Source organism: Monodon monoceros, unplaced genomic scaffold (genome assembly GCF_005190385.1).
Source record: "Monodon monoceros isolate NGI ecotype Baffin Bay Population unplaced genomic scaffold, NGI_Narwhal_1 Super_Scaffold_1, whole genome shotgun sequence".
Taxonomy (NCBI): domain Eukaryota; kingdom Metazoa; phylum Chordata; class Mammalia; order Artiodactyla; family Monodontidae; genus Monodon; species Monodon monoceros.
Window position 1 is genome coordinate 22,351,565 of NW_021703765.1, and position 21,540 is coordinate 22,373,104.

General features: G+C 39.7%; 1 protein-coding gene across 1 annotated transcript in view; it reads left to right on the plus strand.

Moving 5' to 3' along the window:
* Positions 1–21,122, plus strand: part of MEX3C (mex-3 RNA binding family member C) — a 21,569-nt gene extending 447 nt beyond the window's left edge. The window contains exons 2-3 of the mRNA XM_029217759.1: positions 8–695; positions 18,073–21,122. Coding sequence (XP_029073592.1) covers positions 8–695; positions 18,073–19,298 — 1,914 coding nt within the window. The 3' untranslated portion in view covers positions 19,299–21,122. The remainder of the gene's footprint in view (positions 1–7; positions 696–18,072) is intronic.
* Positions 21,123–21,540: the final 418 nt, after the last annotated feature.

Here is a 21,540-nt window from a genome sequence, read left to right on the forward strand (position 1 = left end):
GCCGCAGCCGCCCCCGCCGCCGCCGCCGCCGCCGCCGCCGCTGCCACCGCCCGCGGGTGGCCCGGAGCTCGAGGGGGACGGGCTCCTGCTGAGGGAGCGCCTGGCCGCGCTAGGCCTCGACGACCCCAGCCCGGCGGAGTCCGGCGCCCCGACGCTCCGGGCTGCGGCGGCGCAGGGCCAGGCCCGGCGGGCGGCGGGGCTGTCTCCGGAGGAGCGGGCTCCTTCTGGCCGGCCCGGGGTCTCGGAGGCGGCCGAGCTGGAGCTGGAGGAGGACGAGGAGGAGGAGGGGGAGGAAGCGGAGCTGGACGGAGACCTGCTGGAGGAGGAGGAGGAGGAGCTGGAGGAGGCAGAGGAGGAGGACCGGCCGTCTCTGCTGCTGCTGTCGCCGCCAGCGGCCGCCGCCTCTCAGACCCAGCCGATCCCGGGCGGGTCCCTGGGGTCGGTCCTGCTGCCCGCCGCCGGCTTCGATGCCCGGGAGGCGGCCGCGGCGGCGGGGGTGCTCTACGGAGGGGACGATGCCCAGGGCATGATGGCGGCGATGCTGTCCCACGCCTACGGCCCAGGCGGCTGCGGGGCGGCGGCGGCCGCCCTGAACGGGGAGCAGGCGGCCTTGCTCCGGAGGAAGAGCGTCAACACCACCGAGTGCGTCCCGGTGCCCAGCTCCGAGCATGTTGCCGAGATTGTCGGTCGCCAGGGTGAGTGCGGGTGTGGGGGGTGTCCAGCTGGGCTTGGCCCCCGGGCGTGGGTGGGGAGACGAAAGAAAGGAGCTTAGGGCAGAAAAGGCGAACCCGGAGAGTCCTCCAGGTCCACCGGGAAGGGGTCTGGGAGGAGCTGAGGGTCGACGAGATGAGAAGATGGGTCACCTTGCGAATACCCCACGGTGTTCCTCTCATCTTGCGTGATAAAAGGTGCTAAGTTTCTCGAGCCACCCTATCCGGCGGTGTTCACTTTACTCGGGCTTTATTCCTGGAACACCCGGCTGGCGTGGCACCAAAAACCTCAGTGAGGTGGTAAAAGGTCGGGTCGGTTGTGGATTCGGTGTTGTGCATAGAAAGCTTTGAGATTGCAAGTTTGCGCAGCCGACCGTCTTTGTAAAAGCGCTCAGCTTGCCTTAGGACGGCTTGTTGGGAAGAAGAAATGGAGGCTTGTAGAAAGAGCTTGTTCGAGAGGAAAGGGGATGTTCAAGTGGTCGTTCTTACCGCCCGCCCCTCCGCTGTTCAAAAACTTAGGTTTTTTGCTCTCTGTTGATCTTACTGTATTCGTTTCGATACATTTTAACTCTCGAAAAGGCACATTGGGTACCTTTTAGAGCACTTTAGGGTGCACGATGAAGAAAAATTGGACAGTAAAGTAATTGAGTTAAGGAACTTCATGCGTTTATACAGTTTTCAGTAAATTCTCTTCACTTGCCAGCACACCAGTACTGCAGACAGACTCCTCCCACATTGCTCAGACAAAGGACCTAGGTCTCAGATTCCAGGAGTAGATTTGTGGAGGTGGGGGAAGGGATGCCCAGAGTACCTCTGTATCCGACATTTTTAGGGAAGGTCTTATGCTCTTTAGTGTAGCTCTTTCCCCCTTTATTGAAGGAGTAAATATTGCCTGCCGCTGCCTTATTACAGTATGATTTAACCTGGTTGATGCATGTCTTTCTCCTGTTAGGTTGAGAGCATTGTCGGGGTCAAATAAAGAGAAGTGATGGCGCTGCTGCTTAAATGATCTCATCTTTCCCAAGTGGTCTAGAGTACACATAAATAAGAGGTCTGTCGAAATGGTGGTTTCAAGTATCAGAGTTGGCTCATCTCTTACCTCTAGGATTTTAATAAGAAAAATCCATCTGAAATCTGGTTAGAGGAAATAGCGTATTTCAGACTGCCTGGTGACTGGTACTTAAAGGCAGTGTTCAAAGCTGATGCCCTTCAATTAAGAGTTTATTTCTGTAGTTTGGTAGATAAATTTTGCATGCCTTTTTTTGTTTTTTTCGTTTGTTTGTGTTGTTTCGTTTTTGCAATACTGAAGATACTAATCCAGGAAAGAACTGTTTCACCTCACATAGGATAAAATTGTAACATCTCAAATTATAGACTCAGAATGAGTTGGTTATTCAGATAACAACATCGGGGAATTGCTATGTATCAGGTTTGTATTTTGCCAGGCCTTGAGTTTATGGCAGTTGGGAATGTGAGGTTAATTCAGACTAACTCGGCTGCCCTTAAGAAGCTAACAGTCTAATAAACAGCGGAATGGCGCTAATCTAATCTGTAGTTAATGGCATTAACTATAGTGTGTGACAAAGTGGTACGTATAAGAACATCAACCCTGGAGGGTCTTGGAGAACGGATAGGACTTTAACAAATGGAGATGGAAGAAAGAATGAGGGACAGTATGAGGAAAGGTGTGGAGAAATGATCTCTAGGTATGGTTGGAAAGTTGCTGCTGGGGGGGAGGGGAAGTTTTTTTTTTTGATACTTAGGGTCTGATACTTAGGAGAGTGGTGAAAAGGGGCTGGGAAGGTGTCTGTTCAGGCCTTACTACGGTGACACTTCCTCAGCACAAGTTGCTTCAGTGTGCTTATGGTGACAGTTTAGGATAATGAAGGAAAAGAACACTTACAGGACAGTTTTACTAGGGGACAAGATACTGATATCTTTTGTATATTTAGTTTAATACAAATTTTTGTCTTCTGTATTATACCCTTTAAAGCATGATTAAATGTTCCTTAATTATGCAGACTGTTACCTTTATGCAGATCCATTATTTAAAAGTAAACTGAATTTATTCCAAGTTTGTATTTTGTACCAAATTATAGCAATGAAATGGTCTTTAGTTTTTCTTTTTAGGGCCGAGCTTACTGGTTAATAAGGAAATGTGAATCTATTTATGTCTTAGGGCATGGAGACAAATTGCTGACTATTCCTTTTACGTTTAATATTTTCCCAGAGTTGACAGCACTGTTAAAAGTATGTCATCCTCTATCTTATCTTAAGAACAAAAAGTCTTATCCTTTTCCTGTTCTGAACCATTCAACTAGTGGATCATTGACTCCCTTTGCCACGAACACCCCTCAGCAGCACCATGATAAAACCTGTAAAGTTATTTTCGCACTCCTGCAGGCAACTTCTAATGTTTGCATCCTTTTACAGTGTGATCATTTCCCCTTTCCTTAAGTGAATAAACAGGGCAAATCATTTAGTTTACTTTTTGCCTTGAATGAACAAAATTTTCCTCCTTAAGAATTATTCCTTCCTGCCATTTTATTCATTACCTGAAGTCATAATTTTCTGTTTGACATCTCCTAATTGGTTTTGGAAATAACTATGTCACAGATGGAGACATCTGTGACCAGCTCTGAAGCAAAGAGTAGGACAAATGGAATTCTGAGTCATATAGACTAGCAACTCATGTAGATGGCCTCTAGCTCCATTGTCTTTCAGAAAAACTAACCGCTGCTTTTGATTGTGATGAAAGTTTGCAGAGCGTTGACCTCATATTTATACTCCCCAGCAGCATATGGTCATTTGCAAATGTTCAATTGGCCCCCTTTTTTAAGTGTGCATCTCATTTTGAAACCAACAACACTGTACAAGAAAGCCAGGAACTGAAAAGAGGCTAAAGACTTGTAATCCAAGGTTTTATATTACTGTTTAAGATTAATGTACTTCTTTAACTATTTTCATTAGTTATTTACTTGATGGTCTATGTGTGTTCTCTAGCCTCCTAGTCAAGAAGGGCTATTTCTGGCTTTTTTAAATTGTATACTGTCAAAAAACATTTAAACTAATACTCTCAGTATCTGGATATTTATGAATAATACATATGCTGATATACTGTACATTATAAAACATGTAAACAATTTTAAAAGGATGAGGTAAAGATGGAAATTGGAGTGTTTTGATTTTTTTTTTTTTTCTGCACTCCAGTGAATTTTCTTGCACCCTACTTTGGCTATCACTGAGCTAGACCTTCTTAGAAATTTTTTTCTTTTTATTGAGCTGCTCTCTCTCCACTGATCCCCAGTGATTGTGTATATTGTCACTTTTTAAACAGTTAATATGTTACATTGCTTGAAGTTGTCTTAAATACATCCTTGTGAAAAAATTTTCCCACTTTCCTAGGGTGGAACCGCTCTTCCAAGTTCTAAAAAGAGAAAGCTTGGTCTTGTACATAAATTCCCTGTTTAAGAAAAAATATACATTTCATGAGGAGAAATCGTTTCAGAATAATGCTAAAGCCCGGTGTCTCTTTTGTGGAAGAGGGGGGATTGTTGGCATTCTCTCTGCCAGTTACTATATTACATGCCATTTAACTCTGCTAGGTGTTTATCCCCATTTTAGACATAGAAACTGAGGTGCTGATAGGTATCTTGCTCAGATAGTGGAACTTGGGGTTAGACCAGTTTGTTTGCTAGTAAAGATAAAGTTCTCATTCTACATTGCTGCCTCAGTATTGAAGCATCTTGCTCAGAAAGGCTAATAATATTTTGGGTTAATTTCTGCCCTAATCATGGGTTGGGGTACTGTATTTCTAATATGCACAACTTAAAATATCATCACTGTCCAAATTAATTTACTTAATAAAATTTTGGTGTGTACTACACAGAAGGCACAGGTCATTCTAACATTCTAGTTCTAATGTGTCTAACTAGAAATTCACTGTCATTTATAATTCAGAAAGTTAATTTGTGTGTATATATATGCTAGCTTTAAAAATTAAATGTTGTCATTATTCTAGGCTTTAAAATCTAAATAATAGTTTGTATTAGCTCTGGGACCATTGGGGAAGGTTCGATTATTATAATTGTTTTGCAAATGGGTGGGGAATCTACTGCCTTTTCTTCCTGCCTTACTCAGCTAATGAACTATTTGATTCACTAGGGAGGAAATGGAAAATAAAGTGGTAATTCAAGGGTGTATTTTCTGCCCCCTGTTAGAAATGCCAGTGGCCAAAATGATCCAGGGAATCAAGTATTTGAGAACTATTAATCTGTTAGAGATTTCCATTGAGGAAAATTTCCAACAATGTCTGTGGGTTGGAATTCTAGATAGTTCTTACATTTTAAGTTTTCAAGGAAAGGTGGAATGTAGTTATAAGACAGTGCTTAATATTTTATGGATTTGGTTTTGAATGAATTTAATATTTGTACAGATTGAAGAATTTATTGCTTTTGTCTTAAACTGAATACAAAAATGTTTTAGAATGTATGTTTTAATATAAAAATATTTGTTGCAAACTGTCCCAATTTGCCTTTAACAGTCTCTGCTCAGCTGTGATATATTGGAAAGAGCCAGCAATCAGAAATGAAAATTCCTAAATTCTGATTACTCTGTGCCAGTAACTCACTTTGTGGTCTTGGACAAATCACTTAAACTTTCTAGGCTTCAGATTCTTCTTCAGCTGGGTATAATCATATCTACACCACCTCTGGGGACTATGAATTGTACATATATGAAACTGTAAGTGATAAGCACATCTACTTTTGTTAAGTTAAATCTGAAATTAATTCGAACCACTCTGTTAATCTCATTCACCTTTCCTCAGCTTGAGCAGACAGTTTTCACACATTACTATATTCGTCTAAGGTGATAGAACTAGAATGAACTGATGTCTAAATGCCTGATAGGCAAATGGCACCTCTATTCAGATAGGCTTAAATGATGCTGTGATAACAAAGAACCCCAGCATCTCAGTATTGAAACAACAGTGGTGTATTTCTTATTCACAGGGGCTGTGCTCATTTTAGTCATTCAGAGTCTTAGACCAGTGAAGCAGCCACCATCTCAAGTGTTAGCTGGTCTTCCCCTGCGCCAGAAGGATGAGAGACAGTGGCACAGCACACCCTGGTCTTTAAATATTAGACCCAGAAGTAATAATGATCACATCCGCTCATATTTCATTAATCAGAGCAAGTCATCTGGACACACCTAACTTCAAGTGGGCGAGTAATTACATTACAATCATGTGCCTACAGGAAAGAGCCAAAATATTCATGATGTTTACCACAGTATTATTTTAAAATCTGTGGGATTGTGACAATTTTTTAAATGTAATTTATGCCCTATAGGATTTGTAATTTAAACTTAAAATGAAAAAATTATAGATAAAAGTGGTCATAACGGGAATAAAGACACAGACCTACTAGAGAATGAACTTGAGGATATGGGGAGGGGGAAGGGTAAGCTGTGACAAAGTTAGAGAGTGGCATGGACATATATACACTACCAAACGTAAAATAGATAGCTAGTGGGAAGCAGCCGCATAGCACAGGGAGATCAGCTCGGTGCTTTGTGACCACCTAGAGGGGTGGGAGGGAGAGAGATGCAAGAGGAAAGAGATGTGGGAACATATGTATATGTATAACTGATTCACTTTGTTATAAAGCAGAAACTAACACACCATTGTAAAGCAATTATACTCCAATAAAGATGTTAAAAAAATAAAAGTGACCGTAAGATATTAAATAGGAAAGTGTATTCACAGTTTAAAAACTCCTTTAGGGACTTTCCTGGCAGTCCAGTGGTTAAGACTGCAGGGGGCAAGGTTCGATCCCTGGCCGATCAGGGAGCTAAGATCCCACATGCTGCGCAGCGCAGGCAAAAAGAAAAAAAAAAAACTCCTTTAGGAAACTCCAAACAGATTATGGATAATCTGTTTTAAAATCCCATTGATCTTCAGGTGATTCTAAAGTGATATATTTATTAAACTGCATCTTAATCCTTCTCAAATGGCTTATATACCATAATGCATGTTTACTTTTAACTTTTTCCCCGTACTACCATTAGGTACCATATAGACATTTATAAGGATTACATCTGATATTTAAGCTTTTAAAATGATATTCTAATACTAGTGATACCAAGCCAAACTATGCTAAATTGAATATGCACAGCATAATGTTATTTGAATACTTTGAGGCTTTATTCCATGACTGATTTTGAGAATTTTAAGTTACGCTGCATAATTATAGCACCTTTCATGCCAGTGTTCGAGATTTAAGAACAATTCGTGTGGGCATGGTTTGTTGCCTGTGTTCAGTAAGCAAAAACTGCAGTTCATTGTGTGCAGGGGAGCCTGATTTGACCACAAGTAAAGTGGTATCGTGAAATAATAAGACTAGGCCTTAAAATAATAAAATTTTTTCATGAGCTGCAGATGTAGTTGAAGGTAAGCATAAAGTAGTTTCATCTTAAACGTAGTTAGAGGAGAGTGGGGAGGTAATAGTTCCAAACTACTAGAAGGTTACCAGTGTAAAATGTTTGCCCTTTGGGCTGACCTTTTTATTACTGTCCCCCTTTCTATACCACTCTCCCCTCCCCTTTGGCTTATCTTCTACCTTTCCACCAGTACCTGCAGGAAAGGACATTGAACTTGGAGTTAGGAGACTTGTTAGAGAGCTGGCTTTACCATGGACAAATCGCTTAACCTCACTGAGTCTCAGTTTCCTCTGCTGGGGGGAAGCTAGTCCATCCAGCTGTTCTTCCCAGCCCTCCCCCACCCGCTCCCCGTTGTGAGGATCAGGTATGAGAAGATGTCATTAGTACAGATTCACTGTACAGTGGAAAGTATAGAGGTAATAAATTATATATGAGGCAGGGTAAAGTTTATAATTTTTTTTACTGCTAGATTTGTACGCTGAGCAAATGCTAGTTGAAACCAAAAATTGTCATTTTAGTAAGTTTTTCATAGGACATATATACCACTAGATATTTTTTAAAGTTTACAATGTCTTAAAATTTTATTTAAAATCAGCACTTTTGAAATGTATTTCCCGGTAAAGACCTAAGCTAGTCTATAGTCTGGAAGAGACTCATTTACGAATGAATCTGATTCCATTATATGATTCCCAAACAGAGGTAATTCTCAGCTTTCTATTAACATCCTCCAAAGGGCATGAATCTAATTTTAAAATCCCCAGTTAGGAAAATTGTTCTGCCTTTCATCTCTAATTTACACCCTCTTCTGGGTGTCACAGCTTTTGTGAAAGGCCAAATATGAGCCCTTCTTTTGTTAAGTATGTCGATCCTCTTGTCTAAACTACGTGAAAAAGGAGGGGGTTTTTTAATTTAGTTTAACCTCTGTTTTTAAAAATACGTTTATGTATGCAGGGAATTCTCCACTTCTAAGAATCAACTAGGAAAATAAGTCAGGTTGAGAGAATGGTGTATTTAGGGAATTGGGGATTTTAGGAATCATTAGTTTATAACTTTGGGCAGTTCTCAGCTTCAGTTTTCTTCACATATGAGATTGAACTAGATTATCTCTTGTAGCTCTTATGTTCTTATTTTTGTCCAAAAAGAGTTCCTAAAATCATGTAAAAGTAAACCAGGTTTCAAATTACCAATTAGATTGACTTCAACATATCTCCTCCCAGTTTCGTAAAGTTTATAATACCTTAACATGCTTTTCACAATCTAAATATAAGTTTTATCTTCAGGATTTAAATTTTTTTAATGTTTTTAAACTTTCTATAGAAAATTGATTCATCTGATTTTAAAAAAAATATAACAAACATTTAAATGTGTCAGGTAGTAATATCATCTCATTTGATCCATTCTTATTTCCACCATACAGATAAGGAAACAGATCTATGGGGATACAAATAACTTATCCAGGGTCTCAAGCTAATAGAATTAGAGACTTGAACACTCCAACTCAGTAAGTGGTAGAACAAGCAGACAAAGCAGCGAGGATATAAAAGGCTTGAACACCACCAGTAGCCAACAGTATAAGAAAAGAAAATGACAGATCAATATCTGTACTTGAACACATGTAGACACCAAATCCTTTTGGTGCTTGAAGTTTGGTACAAGTCAGTGAGGGCGGAACTGAATCTCAGTCATCTTAATGTCAGATAAAGTACCTGAAACATAGCAGATACTTGCTGTTTATTTTATTGAACTGAATAGTTGGATTAGAAACTTGCCATTTTATTATTTATCATTTTAGTTTTCATGTGGCGTTTTCTTCCCTCTTGCCTTTACTTGAGGAGCCAGTCAGCCTAAAGTTGTTTGGATCTGTTTGTTTTAGATGCTACTTGATTTAGGGCATTAGATGTCCATATGAATACTGGTAATCAAAACTAAGATCACATAAATGAAGCCGTTTGAAGTGTTGACATAGTGATGTTTAAAGTGAAACAGTATTCTTAACAGAAAATTTCAGAAAATTTTGACTAGAGCTACAAGAAGGGCCCTTGAACCCAGGAAAGGAAAGCTGTTTCTATATTGTGCGTTTAGGAATCCATTGCATTGCTAATCTAAACAATTTATTTAAATGTTGGATTAAGTTGTGTGCATAAGAAACACTCTCTTACTGGGATTTAGCTGATGTTCATCAGTCTGTGAAGCTCTTAATACTGAAAAATTGAGTCCTTGTAAAATTATAGGTGTTTTGAATAGTCTGTCTAGACTCTTCCAAGAGGAAAGGGATCTTAAAATCATTAAAGAATATGATCCCCTCATTAATTCTAATATATCATGAAATGTACATATAAAATAACGTGTTTTTCTAATGCTTTTAGAGAAAAATAGTATGGAGTAGTGAGAGGAGTATGGAATTATTAAGGCAACTTGTGTTTGAGATCTGACTTTCCAGCTGGGAGATGTCTCTAAGCTCTTTCAGTTTAGCTCTTTCCTATCCTTCCTAAAGCTATTAAGCCAATCATCACTCTGTTATGATTAAATGAAAATATAGGAGAGTTTGGAAAACTGAAAAGTGCTACGAATTTTACTATTTCAAAGCCAAGCCTATTGGCTCAGTTTACTCATGAAATACTTGAAATGGTGGGGGGGAGGGGGGTTAGGTAGCCTAAAAAAGCTGTCCTTTACTGAACACAGGCATTGTAATAAGTATTTTTAATACATTATTTCATTTAATCCTTGCAACAACCAAATGAGAGAAGTAACTTTAATTATAGTTCCTCACCCATAAAGGGAGAGATAGAGGTTTGGTGGCCTGTTAGAGCTCCCAAAGATGGTGTGTGATGGTCTGTTCAAAGTCTTATGTTCCCAGCTATAATTCAACCTACTTTTCTTGAGGAAAGGAAGAATAGATGTACGCATGTGGGATATGGTAGTATCTGATTTCCCAAGTGCTTTTTAGACTTCAGAAGTGATTTTGTATTTCCTAGGAGAAAAGGGACTAGGTCAAAAGATAAAAGCATTGGAAAGGAGCTAGAGGTTGAATGACCTAACATTAAAACCACAAGCAAACTCTGGTGGTAGATTAGAACCCAGTGCTGCAGATAATCAGGTTTTTTCCCTTACATTATTTCCTTTAAACTAGACCTCGGAATAGTATTAGTAAGTGGTAGCTGTGATAAAGTCATATCTATATTTGTATTATTCTTGAGTTCATAGAGCCTTTCACACACACAGTCTTCATCTTTTCCAAATGACTGTGTTTATTACTCAGAAGATTTGGGGGGGCGGAGGGGAAGGGGAAGTACTAGGAGGGTTTTCCAGGTTATTTAGGGAAATATCTGGGTAGAGATAAGGAAGAATAAGGCATGTTTAGGAGATGATAACATCTGGGAGAAGGTAAGTCATGGCCACTTAATTAGGAGATGGATGGGGTGGGAGCTGGGGGTAATTTAAATATCAAGCCCAGAGTTCTAATTTTCTTGAAGGTAAAAAGAACTACTCAAGGAGTTTCACTCCCCCTCTTCATTGTTATTAAAGTGTGTTTCTGTATGTGTGTGTATATACTGATTTCCCTTTTAAAATAAAACCTTTTGGAGAGAATTTCTGAAGAAAGATATACCCCAAGGATGACCCAAAGTGAAAATACTCGTAGTTTTGGTGTGTGTTTATAAGGGTTTTAGCTTTCTTAAATCACCTTATATTTGTAGCTGATTGATGAAATGAATGGGAAATACAGTGAATTTAATTTCTGGAAAACAAAATCCTCTGTCGAAAATCTGCAACACTTCACATAACATTTGGGACTTCTTTAAAAAAAACAAAAGTTCTTTGCACCTACAAGATAGACTTTAAACTCCCTTGCCTCATGTTAAAGACTGAATCATCCCCCATCTGACGTGCTCTCCTGCCATTCTACCCTCCAGTCACTTAAAGCTCCCACAACACTGAGCCAGGTGTGGCCATCTTGTGCTCTTGATTCCTGCTTTGGCACTTGCAGTTCCCTCTACTTTCCTTCCCACCTGGCAGAACTACTTTCTTCAAGCTTAAGTTCAAATGCCTTTGAAGTCTTCTTTCATTTTCTATAAGCAACAAAGCCCTCTCCTTTTCTGTGCTCCCACTGCTTTGTATGCCTATTTTCATTAAAGCAGTTATCTTATATCAGTATTATCTTATATCAGTATTATATCCATATTGTTCTCATGACTGAGCTCCTTTCCTTTCTATACTGTGAGCTCCTTGAGAGCAGAAATTATGATAGTTCCTGTATATCACCTGGAATTAGCACCAGCACCTTTATAGGGAATTTAATATTTGAATGGGTAAGTTTAAGCATCAGGCTTGTGAATGTTTTGGGCCAAAGAAGGAGTGATTTAGCTAGGAACACCTAGCCAAATCCCTTAGGACAAGTGGAGGCCAGGTTTTACTTGTGCATCTCTTACCAAATCACTTATGTCTCAACATAAACACTCTGTCTTTGTCAGCACCCTGGCTTATCTATTTCTTTTCTACCTATTTTGATTTTTATCAATAGTTTATCCCTTCACCCTACTCCAGTGCCCATGATCCCCAGACTTTTCTTGTATTTATATCTAGCTACTTATATCTGGCGACTGCCCTGGACATTGGGTCTCTCTTCTTGGGTTAGGGTTTAAATTTTTTCTGAACCAAATACTTTCCTTTGTTCAAAAGCCAGGGACCTGGAAGAATGGAGGAAATAATTGGAGAAAGGGAAAAATGGTAATGCGGTAGGCAGAATAAACCCCCTTTCCCTGAAGATGACTACACCCTACATCCCTGGAAACTCTGAATATGTATATGGAGTATGGACCTTGAGATGGAGAGGTTGTCTGAGATCATCTGGGTGGGCCCAGTGTAAACACAGGAGTCCTTAAAAGCAGAAGAACTTTCCCATCTGGGTCGGATACAAGAAGGGGAGAGATCTTAAGTATGAGAAGGATTCAACCTCCATTGCTGGTTCTGAAGATGGAGAGACAGGGCCACAAGCCATGTCAGTGGCCTCTAGAAGCTGGGAATGGCCTTCAGCAGACAGTCGGCAAGAAAGCAGGGAGCTCAGTCCTATGATGGTAAGCAACTAAATTCTGCCAATAACCTGAATGAGCAAGGAAATAGATTCTTCCCTGGAGCTTCCAGAAACACAGCCCTGCAAACACGTTGATTTTAGCCCTGTTGAGACCCATGTCAGACTTCTGACCTACAGAATTGTAAACTAAAAAATTTGTGACATTGAAGCCACTATGTGGGGTAACACTAAAAAACTAAAGCAGGTAATAAGCAAAATTAAAGGACAGGGCTTCCCGGTGGCGCAGTGGTTGGGAGTCTGCCTGCCGATGCAGGGGACATGGGTTTGTGCCCTGGTCGGGGAAGATCCCGCATGCTGCGGAGTGGCTGGGCCCGTGAGCCATGGCCGCTGAGCCTGCGCGTCCGGAGCCTGTGCTCCGCAACGGGAGAGGCCACAACAGTGAGAGGCCCGCGTACTGCAAAAAAAAAAAAAAAATTAAAGGACAGAACAAGATTTCTGGATTGAGGCCTCCATTTTCCTTCTAGCTCTCAGCTCCTACAGGCCACCTGTAGTTCCTTGCCACGAGGCCTTCATGGACAGATCAAGCACAGATGGTCTGCTTGCTTCCGGGCTAGCCAGAGCACATCTGACTACTTCTGAAGCCAGCTGGAGAAAACTCTTTTAAAGGACTCGTGATTAGGTCAGGGCCACCCATGTAATCTGGATAATCTTCCTATTTTAAGGTGAATTAATTTGGACTGGAATCATATCTACATTACAGACTGTAATTCTACATCTGGTTCTTCTAAGTATGTCATTCCACCTGTTTCATGGAATTAAAAAGTGGCCTTAAAGATCTAGTCTAGTGCTTTTAAGCTTTTCTGACTGTGACCCGTCCCCCCCCACCCCCCCACCCCTTGCAAAGGAACATTTTATGTTGCAGCCCATTGTACACATATTTACTGAAACATTTGGAACCTATTCAATTGATATGGCAAACCATGGTTTCAGAAACACTGAAGATATCATTTCAATTCCATTTCTTCAACTCCTCTCCCAGCAACAGAGGACCTCTCCCTCTTAACTGCTCAGGCAACTGGTGGAAGAGGCTCTCTTTACCCTGGAGAAGCAAGACCCAATCTTTGCTACTCTACCAGGGAGTGAGAGGACCAGAATTCTGGCTGCAGCTGAAGAGTTTTAAGGTGAAACACAGTCCCAGCCACAGTGATAGTGAAAGGGGAAGTGGGTTCCTACAGGAGGGAGGTAAGTTGGAGGCTTTCTCTTGGGAGAATTTACTTCCAAATCAAAATTGCAGCTATGCAAGTCATTAGTTCTTAATCTCTACGCAGTCTGGTATAGAGCTTGCCATATGTCGGATTTTATTTGTAGCTGTAAGAAAACAATTAGTCCTTACTTCTTGGACTTATTCAGCTTAGAGGTTATGAAATCGTTTACTCTGCTGTTCATAAATTTTTTTTAAATCTCAGAACTAGCCAAAAGTCTGATTGATATGCTTAGTGTAATAAAATGTATCATTTCTTCATAACTAATTTAAAATTTTTTCTAATTTAATATTTCTTTGGAAAAAAAACTAATGCATTTGTATGGTTCAAAATTTGTAAGAAATAAAAGTGTACAAGGAAAATTGTCACCCTCCTACCCTGTCTCCCTAAGTCAACCAGTTTTATGACAGCAGAGTATTCCCTTATGTAGCTATACCAGCCTCACACTAATACAAACAGTAATATAATGCAAAGGTCATTTGCTCCTGTGCAAGTATTCCTACAGACTCAATTCTATGAGTGGGATTGTAGGGGCAAAAGGATACTTGACTTGTAATATTGATGGATATTGCAAACTGCCCTTGAGGAGTTTATACTCTCAGCAGCTAAATATGAGGGGTTTTTTTCCCCATTCTTACTAGCACTGTTTATTTGTTTTTGATATTTGACAGTCTTATAGATGGAAAATGTTACCTCAGTTCACATGAAAATGGGAATTTTCATGTTTGGAGCCATTTATATATTTCCTTTTCTGTGAGGTATTTCTTTCACCTATTTTTTCTGTTGGGTTTTGGTGTTTTGATATATAAGGGTAGGTATATGAGTACCTGTGTAAGAGAGAAATTAGCCATTTGTGATGTGAGTTGTAAATAATTTTTTTTACGTTGTATTCGGTGAGTTTTGCCGTGCAGCAATTTTTTTTAAAGTGCAGTCTAATTTTTCAGTACCTTTATGGCTTATGAGTTTTGTGACACTCTGAGACTATAAACTTTTCAATGGTTTTTTAAAATATCATTGCACTTTCAAATAGAAACTCAATCTAAAATACTCCAAAAAGTTTTTTTACCTCCTCTACCTGCAAAATAGTAAAACAAATTGGTTTTTTCTCCTTAGTCTGTGCCATCTGTTTAGAGCTCTGCCTATTCAAATTGTCCCAAACTTTATAACGTGTATATATATTCTAGAAACCATGTGTTGGTTGTTGGGAGCTCAGAATATGCATGTTCTCAAAGAAACAATAATGTGATTGATGAGGTTTCCTATAGGTTTCCTGATCTGAGTTAAGGCTGCTGTGTTAAAACTGTCTTATAAAATTTAGGAGCGAAAAGAAATACTTGTTTCTCTTGGCAGTGGCGTATAAGGGGTTGGCTTTGCTTTCTGTTCCCTCTTTCCCCTGATCTGCAAAACCTAAGCACATGACCCTTTTGGGCAGGGTAGGCCTATCTTACGGCCCTATCTGAGAGATGGTCCACACTCCATCTGTCTTCTCTGTCTTCCTAATGAGCCATGTATTAACCATCTATTTATTTGTACCATCCATAGGCCCAATAGTGTCTGTGTACCTTTAGGCATATTTTCTTAGTTAATATACCTACTAGGTATTAAAGTATTCTACTAAGGTGCACCTGACAGTTGCTTATAGTCTCAGAAGCATTTAGAGAAGTTTCTTAATGCAGCTTTCTAATGTTCACTACAGTAAGGGTTGAGAGGGGCCAACCCTAGACTCTCAAGCTAACTCTCCCTTTGTCCTTAATAGAAGTGTCCCAGTGTTTTTCTGCAAGATGATCAGGACCCTCTTTGTTAGAAATGTGTGATTCTAGCAGACTGCCTTCTTGTTGAGTTGTAGCTCAGAGAAGAAACTCATGTGTCCAGGTAATGATAGTAACTCCCATGCGTGTGTAGTGTAAAGAATTAGGCGTTCATTCCACCCTTTCAGACTTTCTTAGGCATCTCTCCATCAGTCATGTATTGGCCAATGGAAAATGATTGCAGTTCTCAACCTCAAGCAGCACCTACTGTGCTGACTGAGGGAGTTTCCTAGAGATTTAGCCTGTATAAATGATAAGTAGACGTAGAAGTTTTATTGTTCTGGTCTTCCAGTTCACTTTCTTTTGTGGAGCAAAAGCAGATATATTTTCCTATGCTCAGAAGTTACACTATCAAATTAACCTTGTAGTTCATTGTAGATATAAACTTACAGCAGCACTCTATAATAAAAACTTTCATGTTTTACAGTTGTGTAAATTTGACTGATTGCACTCGGCCCTTCTTACCTCCTCCAGTTACTGCACTAAGTGCTTTCTTTGCAGTTTTGCTTTTAGCTACACCACCCACCCACCCCCACCCCCTAGTCTTGAATATAACCTTCAGGTTAGAGAAAACCTGACTCTGAAAGTGTTTTCATGATAGGTACCTAAGATCCAGCAGTGAGAAAGCGGCCGTTTCTAAGTTCTACAATTTGTTGGAAGGAGAAACAGGATCTTCATTTGTGGTTCAGATCCAAAAGTTCAGTGCTAGGTTGAGTAAAGTTGTTATTGAATAACATATTCAATAGCTTCATAGCATAAAGTTAGCATAATCAACTCCCTTCAACAGGGTTGGACTAGCATTATGGGGCCAGAATATGAAAGGCCGGGAAAGCTCAACAAAAATGCTTAGATGCAAAGCAATGTGTATAAGAAGGGCCCAGTGTTCTTATATAGAAAAATGATCTTTGTTTCAACAAATGTTATATGGCCACCCCGTGGCATGTACTTATAGCCAACCACCCAGTGCCTTGAGAATGCTTAGGGAGCGCACACAAACCAGTCCTGAGGGAGAGGAAGCTCCATAGAGGATGAGGCATCTAAACTGAAATCTGAAGGGCTACCAGGAGTTAAGCAGAGCTGGTAGTAAAGGGGCAAGAATAAAGGAACATTCTGATCATGGAAGCAAGGGAGCATGCATAGGAGCTTAATATGGTGGAAGCACACCCACAGAGTTTAAGAAGTGAGGAGGGGGAAAGGAGAGGGGTACAGAGATAAGGCTAGAGAGAAGTAATCAGGTACCAGGTACAGAGGAACCTTGTGTGTGCCATACTGTTGACTTTATCCTTATGGTAAAAAGAAGCCATTAAAGCACTTTATGCAAAGAATTGAGCATGTGATAGGTGCTTTGCTTAGAAGGCATCATCTGTCTAAAGTGACTGTAGAGAATGGATGGGAGTGAGGCAAGAATGGAGGCAAGGAGATCTATTTGGTGCGGGGTGGAGGGTACTTCTGGCAAGCTTCACGTTAAGACCTTTGAAAAGTATAACCCCAGAGTTTTATGCCTTAGTTGTATATTTGACATCTTTGTTACCGTTCGAAACCCTCTAATCTTACGCAGTTGGCACTGGTAATGGGTGATTACTCCAAAAAGTAATCATGGGTAGTTATGCATAGGTGTCTTAGATATTTTACTTATTTAACTTAAACATACTCAGGATTTAGGGCCAAAGCCTTTTATTTGAGAATGGGGCTGCCAACCAGCATAGTCCTTTGATAAAACCACATTCAATGACCATATTCCATACAATTTCCAATATGTTTCTTTTGAATTTAGCAAAGTTATTCTGTGTTAGTTTTTTTACCCCAGGATTTTACAGTTGTCTCACCCATAGTTCAACAACATCTTTTTTTTTTCTTTAAGGTACTCGTCTTTATTGAAATTTTTAAAAATAATCAATTTTCATACAAGTTCAGCATCTTCTCACATTTATATGTTACTGCTTTATGTAATTGTTAATTTAGTTAATGCATGAGTGCAGCTAGTATAAACAGATTGGAATCAAAACAACTGATTCTTAGTGAAGCCTGAAATCCAACTGATGGAACAGAAAAGAGATGATGTACTAGCCTTGAGCATTTTGCCATTGTCATCAATTGAGTTTTACAGAGGAAAGAGTAATGTTAAGGTAAAATAATAAGACAGTTAAATGGACGTCAGTTGAAGAGTTTTTATCGCAGTATAGTTGTGTGGAATTTGAAGTTCTGGGAATAGCAAAAAGACTATATAGATTATGAAGTCAGACTAGGTTTAACTCTGGCTCTGCCTCTTACTTGCTGTGTGAACTTGGACATGTTATACAATTTTTCTGTGCTTTATATTCCTTAGGAATAAAAGGAGTATAATAGTCTCATCCTTAGGGTTGTTATGTAGATTAAATAAGATGATGTTAAATGTCTCACATGTACATTAATGGTTTTTCTTTGCCACCAACACCCTGCACAGTAGTAAACTATTAGTGTTCTGAAAGTCAGACCCACTTATAGTGTAACTGGCCTATTTCATGCATCATTTGCAATGACTGATAACAAGAGGAAGAGGCGATAAGCCTGACCTTTGAGTTAAAGACCTCCAGTAGAGGTGTCACCTCCTCCCTGAGAATGAGAGATCAACAGGAAAGTATGCCTCAGGATCTAGGAATTAGGAAAGCTTTATCATCATCTAGTGACAAGTTTTTGTGATAAAGAAAAAACTCTAAAACTTAAAGAGGGAAGAAAAACTGCCCAGACGCAGACTTTTAGCTTGAAAGGAGCTTTCTGTGATTTGTCTTTATCAATATTATTGAAGTAGATGTTGATACTTACGAAATATTTCTTTCTAACAGGTTGTAAAATTAAAGCACTGAGAGCCAAGACGAACACGTATATCAAGACACCTGTTCGTGGTGAAGAGCCCATTTTTGTTGTCACTGGACGGAAAGAAGATGTTGCCATGGCCAAAAGAGAAATCCTCTCAGCTGCAGAGCACTTCTCCATGATTCGTGCATCTCGAAACAAAAATGGCCCTGCCCTGGGAGGGTTGTCGTGCAGTCCCAATCTGCCTGGTCAGACCACCGTTCAAGTCAGGGTCCCCTATCGTGTGGTAGGATTAGTTGTTGGACCCAAAGGAGCAACAATTAAAAGAATTCAGCAGCAGACCCACACATACATAGTAACTCCAAGCAGAGATAAGGAGCCCGTCTTTGAAGTGACAGGGATGCCCGAGAATGTTGACCGAGCACGAGAAGAAATAGAAATGCATATTGCCATGCGTACAGGAAACTACATTGAGCTCAATGAAGAGAATGATTTCCATTACAACGGTACTGATGTAAGCTTTGAAGGTGGCACACTCGGCTCTGCGTGGCTCTCCTCCAATCCAGTTCCTCCTAGCCGTGCCAGAATGATCTCCAATTATCGAAATGATAGTTCCAGTTCTCTGGGAAGTGGTTCCACAGATTCCTACTTTGGAAGCAATAGGCTGGCAGACTTTAGTCCAACAAGCCCTTTTAGCACAGGAAACTTTTGGTTTGGAGATACACTACCTTCTGTAGGCTCAGAAGATCTTGCGGTTGATTCTCCTGCCTTTGACTCTCTACCAACATCCGCTCAAACTATCTGGACTCCGTTTGAACCAGTTAACCCGCTCTCTGGCTTTGGGAGTGACCCTCCTGCTAACATGAAGACTCAGCGCAGAGGAAGTCAGCCGTCTACTCCTCGTCTGTCTCCTACATTTCCGGAGAGCATTGAACACCCACTTGCTCGGAGGGTTAGGAGCGACCCACCTAGTACAGGCAGCCATGTTGGCCTTCCAATATACATCCCTGCTTTTTCTAATGGTACCAATAGTTACTCCTCTTCCAATGGTGGTTCCACCTCTAGCTCACCACCAGAATCAAGACGAAAGCACGACTGTGTGATTTGCTTTGAGAATGAAGTTATTGCTGCCCTAGTTCCATGTGGCCACAACCTCTTCTGCATGGAATGTGCCAACAAGATCTGTGAAAAGAGAACGCCATCATGTCCAGTTTGCCAGACAGCTGTTACTCAGGCAATCCAAATTCACTCTTAACTATATATATATATATATACATAAATACTATATCTCTATATGGACTCATAAAGGCATGGGTATAATGGTACCCCCAGTAAACTTCCTAATGAATTCTTATGACTGTTATCAGGCTTTATTGGGATTAGGCTAAAGTTGTTAGTAAACTTATAAAAGGCTGCTGTGGTAACACTAAACCTAAGTGGTCTCTTGTCTATTAGTTTGGTTTGAATTATTAATACTATCCTGTAGACCCAGAGACATAGCTTGTGTAAGAATTGCTAAAGCTGACGTTCAACTCGGCTGAGTGAAGATAATCATAGGTTGTGTGAACCTATGAGAAAAGTGTATACATCTAAGATTTCAAAACGATGGGTCCCAAAGCCTAACCACATTAAGAGTTTATGGAGGGTACTTGGCATTACAGATGATCCAGACACTTCCAGTGCTGCCTTCTTTACACTGCCAGTTTTCACAAAATAGGTTTGTTTGTTTTTTATTTCACAACAACTTATGCCTAATTCTGCAGGATTGCAAGTAACTTTTTAATGCATTGTGATGACTAACTGGTAATGATAGGGGCTGATGGCGCTTTACTCGATCACTGGTTATAATTTGGGACAAAAACTGCTACATTGACCTTCATCTCGCCCAGAGTGCTCACGGCTGGTATGATCAGTGGATCAGGAATGCATTTGTGTCGATTGTGAATTCATACCCATTGCCTCCCTTGGTGAGTGTGGAAACGGCCACCTGGGTTTTTCCGTTTCAGGAAAGGCTTTGGGATGCACCTATATTGGCTAATAATTGAGGATACGAACATTCCATTCATTAGTCTGATCAAGCTATTGATTAATTTTTAGACTATAGATCAAAATGTGAAACATTTTATGTTCAATCCATATTCGTCTTGCACATTATAAATATATTTTTATTTTTTAGTAATTTAGGGGAGGGGGGAGGGAGAGAGGGATAATAACACCCTTAGCATAATTCACAAAAGCAGCTGTGATGACCTCCAATCAGTTTACTTCATTTCAAAACTTATTTCCAATCAAAAGGAAAGATTTCTTTAAGATACACTTTTTACATTTCACCTGTGGATGTCTGTGACTTCATCCTCAGTATGTTCCCAAACCTGTGCTGGCATTGAACGGACAGAACATTATACTGGTGGGGTTTTCTACTAATTATTTTTTGAAGCGTTATTTTCCCAACACAAAGAGCTTTTTTTCTCAGTATAACAAAAATTGAAATCCTATGTGTATTGAATAGTAAATAGACAAATTTTATTTTTTATTTCCACTTGAAGAGTTACATTTCGTATAAAAGTTTACAAATAACGGTTTTTATTTTGATTTTTTCAGTATAAAAAATTGCCTTGATGGCATATTATGATGTAATGCTAATTGCTTGTAGGATAGTTATATGTCAGTATTGAAACCTAATCTTTAGCTGCCGTCTTGTAGATACAAACGAATGTTCACCAAGCATGTATTTTGTATTTTGTTGCATTGTACACTGCAACTAATAAGCCAAGGAATCGACATATATTAGGTGCGTGTACTGTTTCTAAAAACCACAAACTAAGAATGATAAATTATCAATATAGTTTAGTATTTGCTAATTTTACTACACTCTTTTGTTATGTATATGTAGGGAAGTTATAGGGATTATAAATTCAATTTGAGTAAAGTTTAAAACCATATATTTTATGATAAAGGGCCTTTAACTTAAGATGGCCAAAGCACTGATATTATATATTTGCTGTAAAGAGAATTATAAGAGTTTTATTTTTCTGATATTAAAAGTTACTTAATAAAGACTTGTTTCCATTAACTTGAATGTATTCTCTTTGGTGTTTTTCATGTGATCATTTTTAGACTGGGAGACTGCTGTTTGCCAGAATTGAAAATTTCCTTTTACAGTGTTTCCCCTCCTCAGCCAGTGACCCTGTTGCTTATGCTCCTATCCGAATTTAGCTTTTTTCTTTAAATAAGTGTCACATTAGGTAAAACTAGAGATTTGGCTAGTGTCAGATTGTATAGTTAGTTGCATGTTTATATAGTTGACCACAAATAACCACTATTAACCTAATTGTAAATAAAATAGTGAATGATTTATACATATTAATGTTAACTAAAATCCTGAACCCAACTTAGACTTTACTCAGTTTCAATCCTTTGTTACAGATTTTTGTCTTTCTATCACTAAAACTATAAAACTAATTTTTTTCTAATATGAAGGTACAAGTTTTTAATTT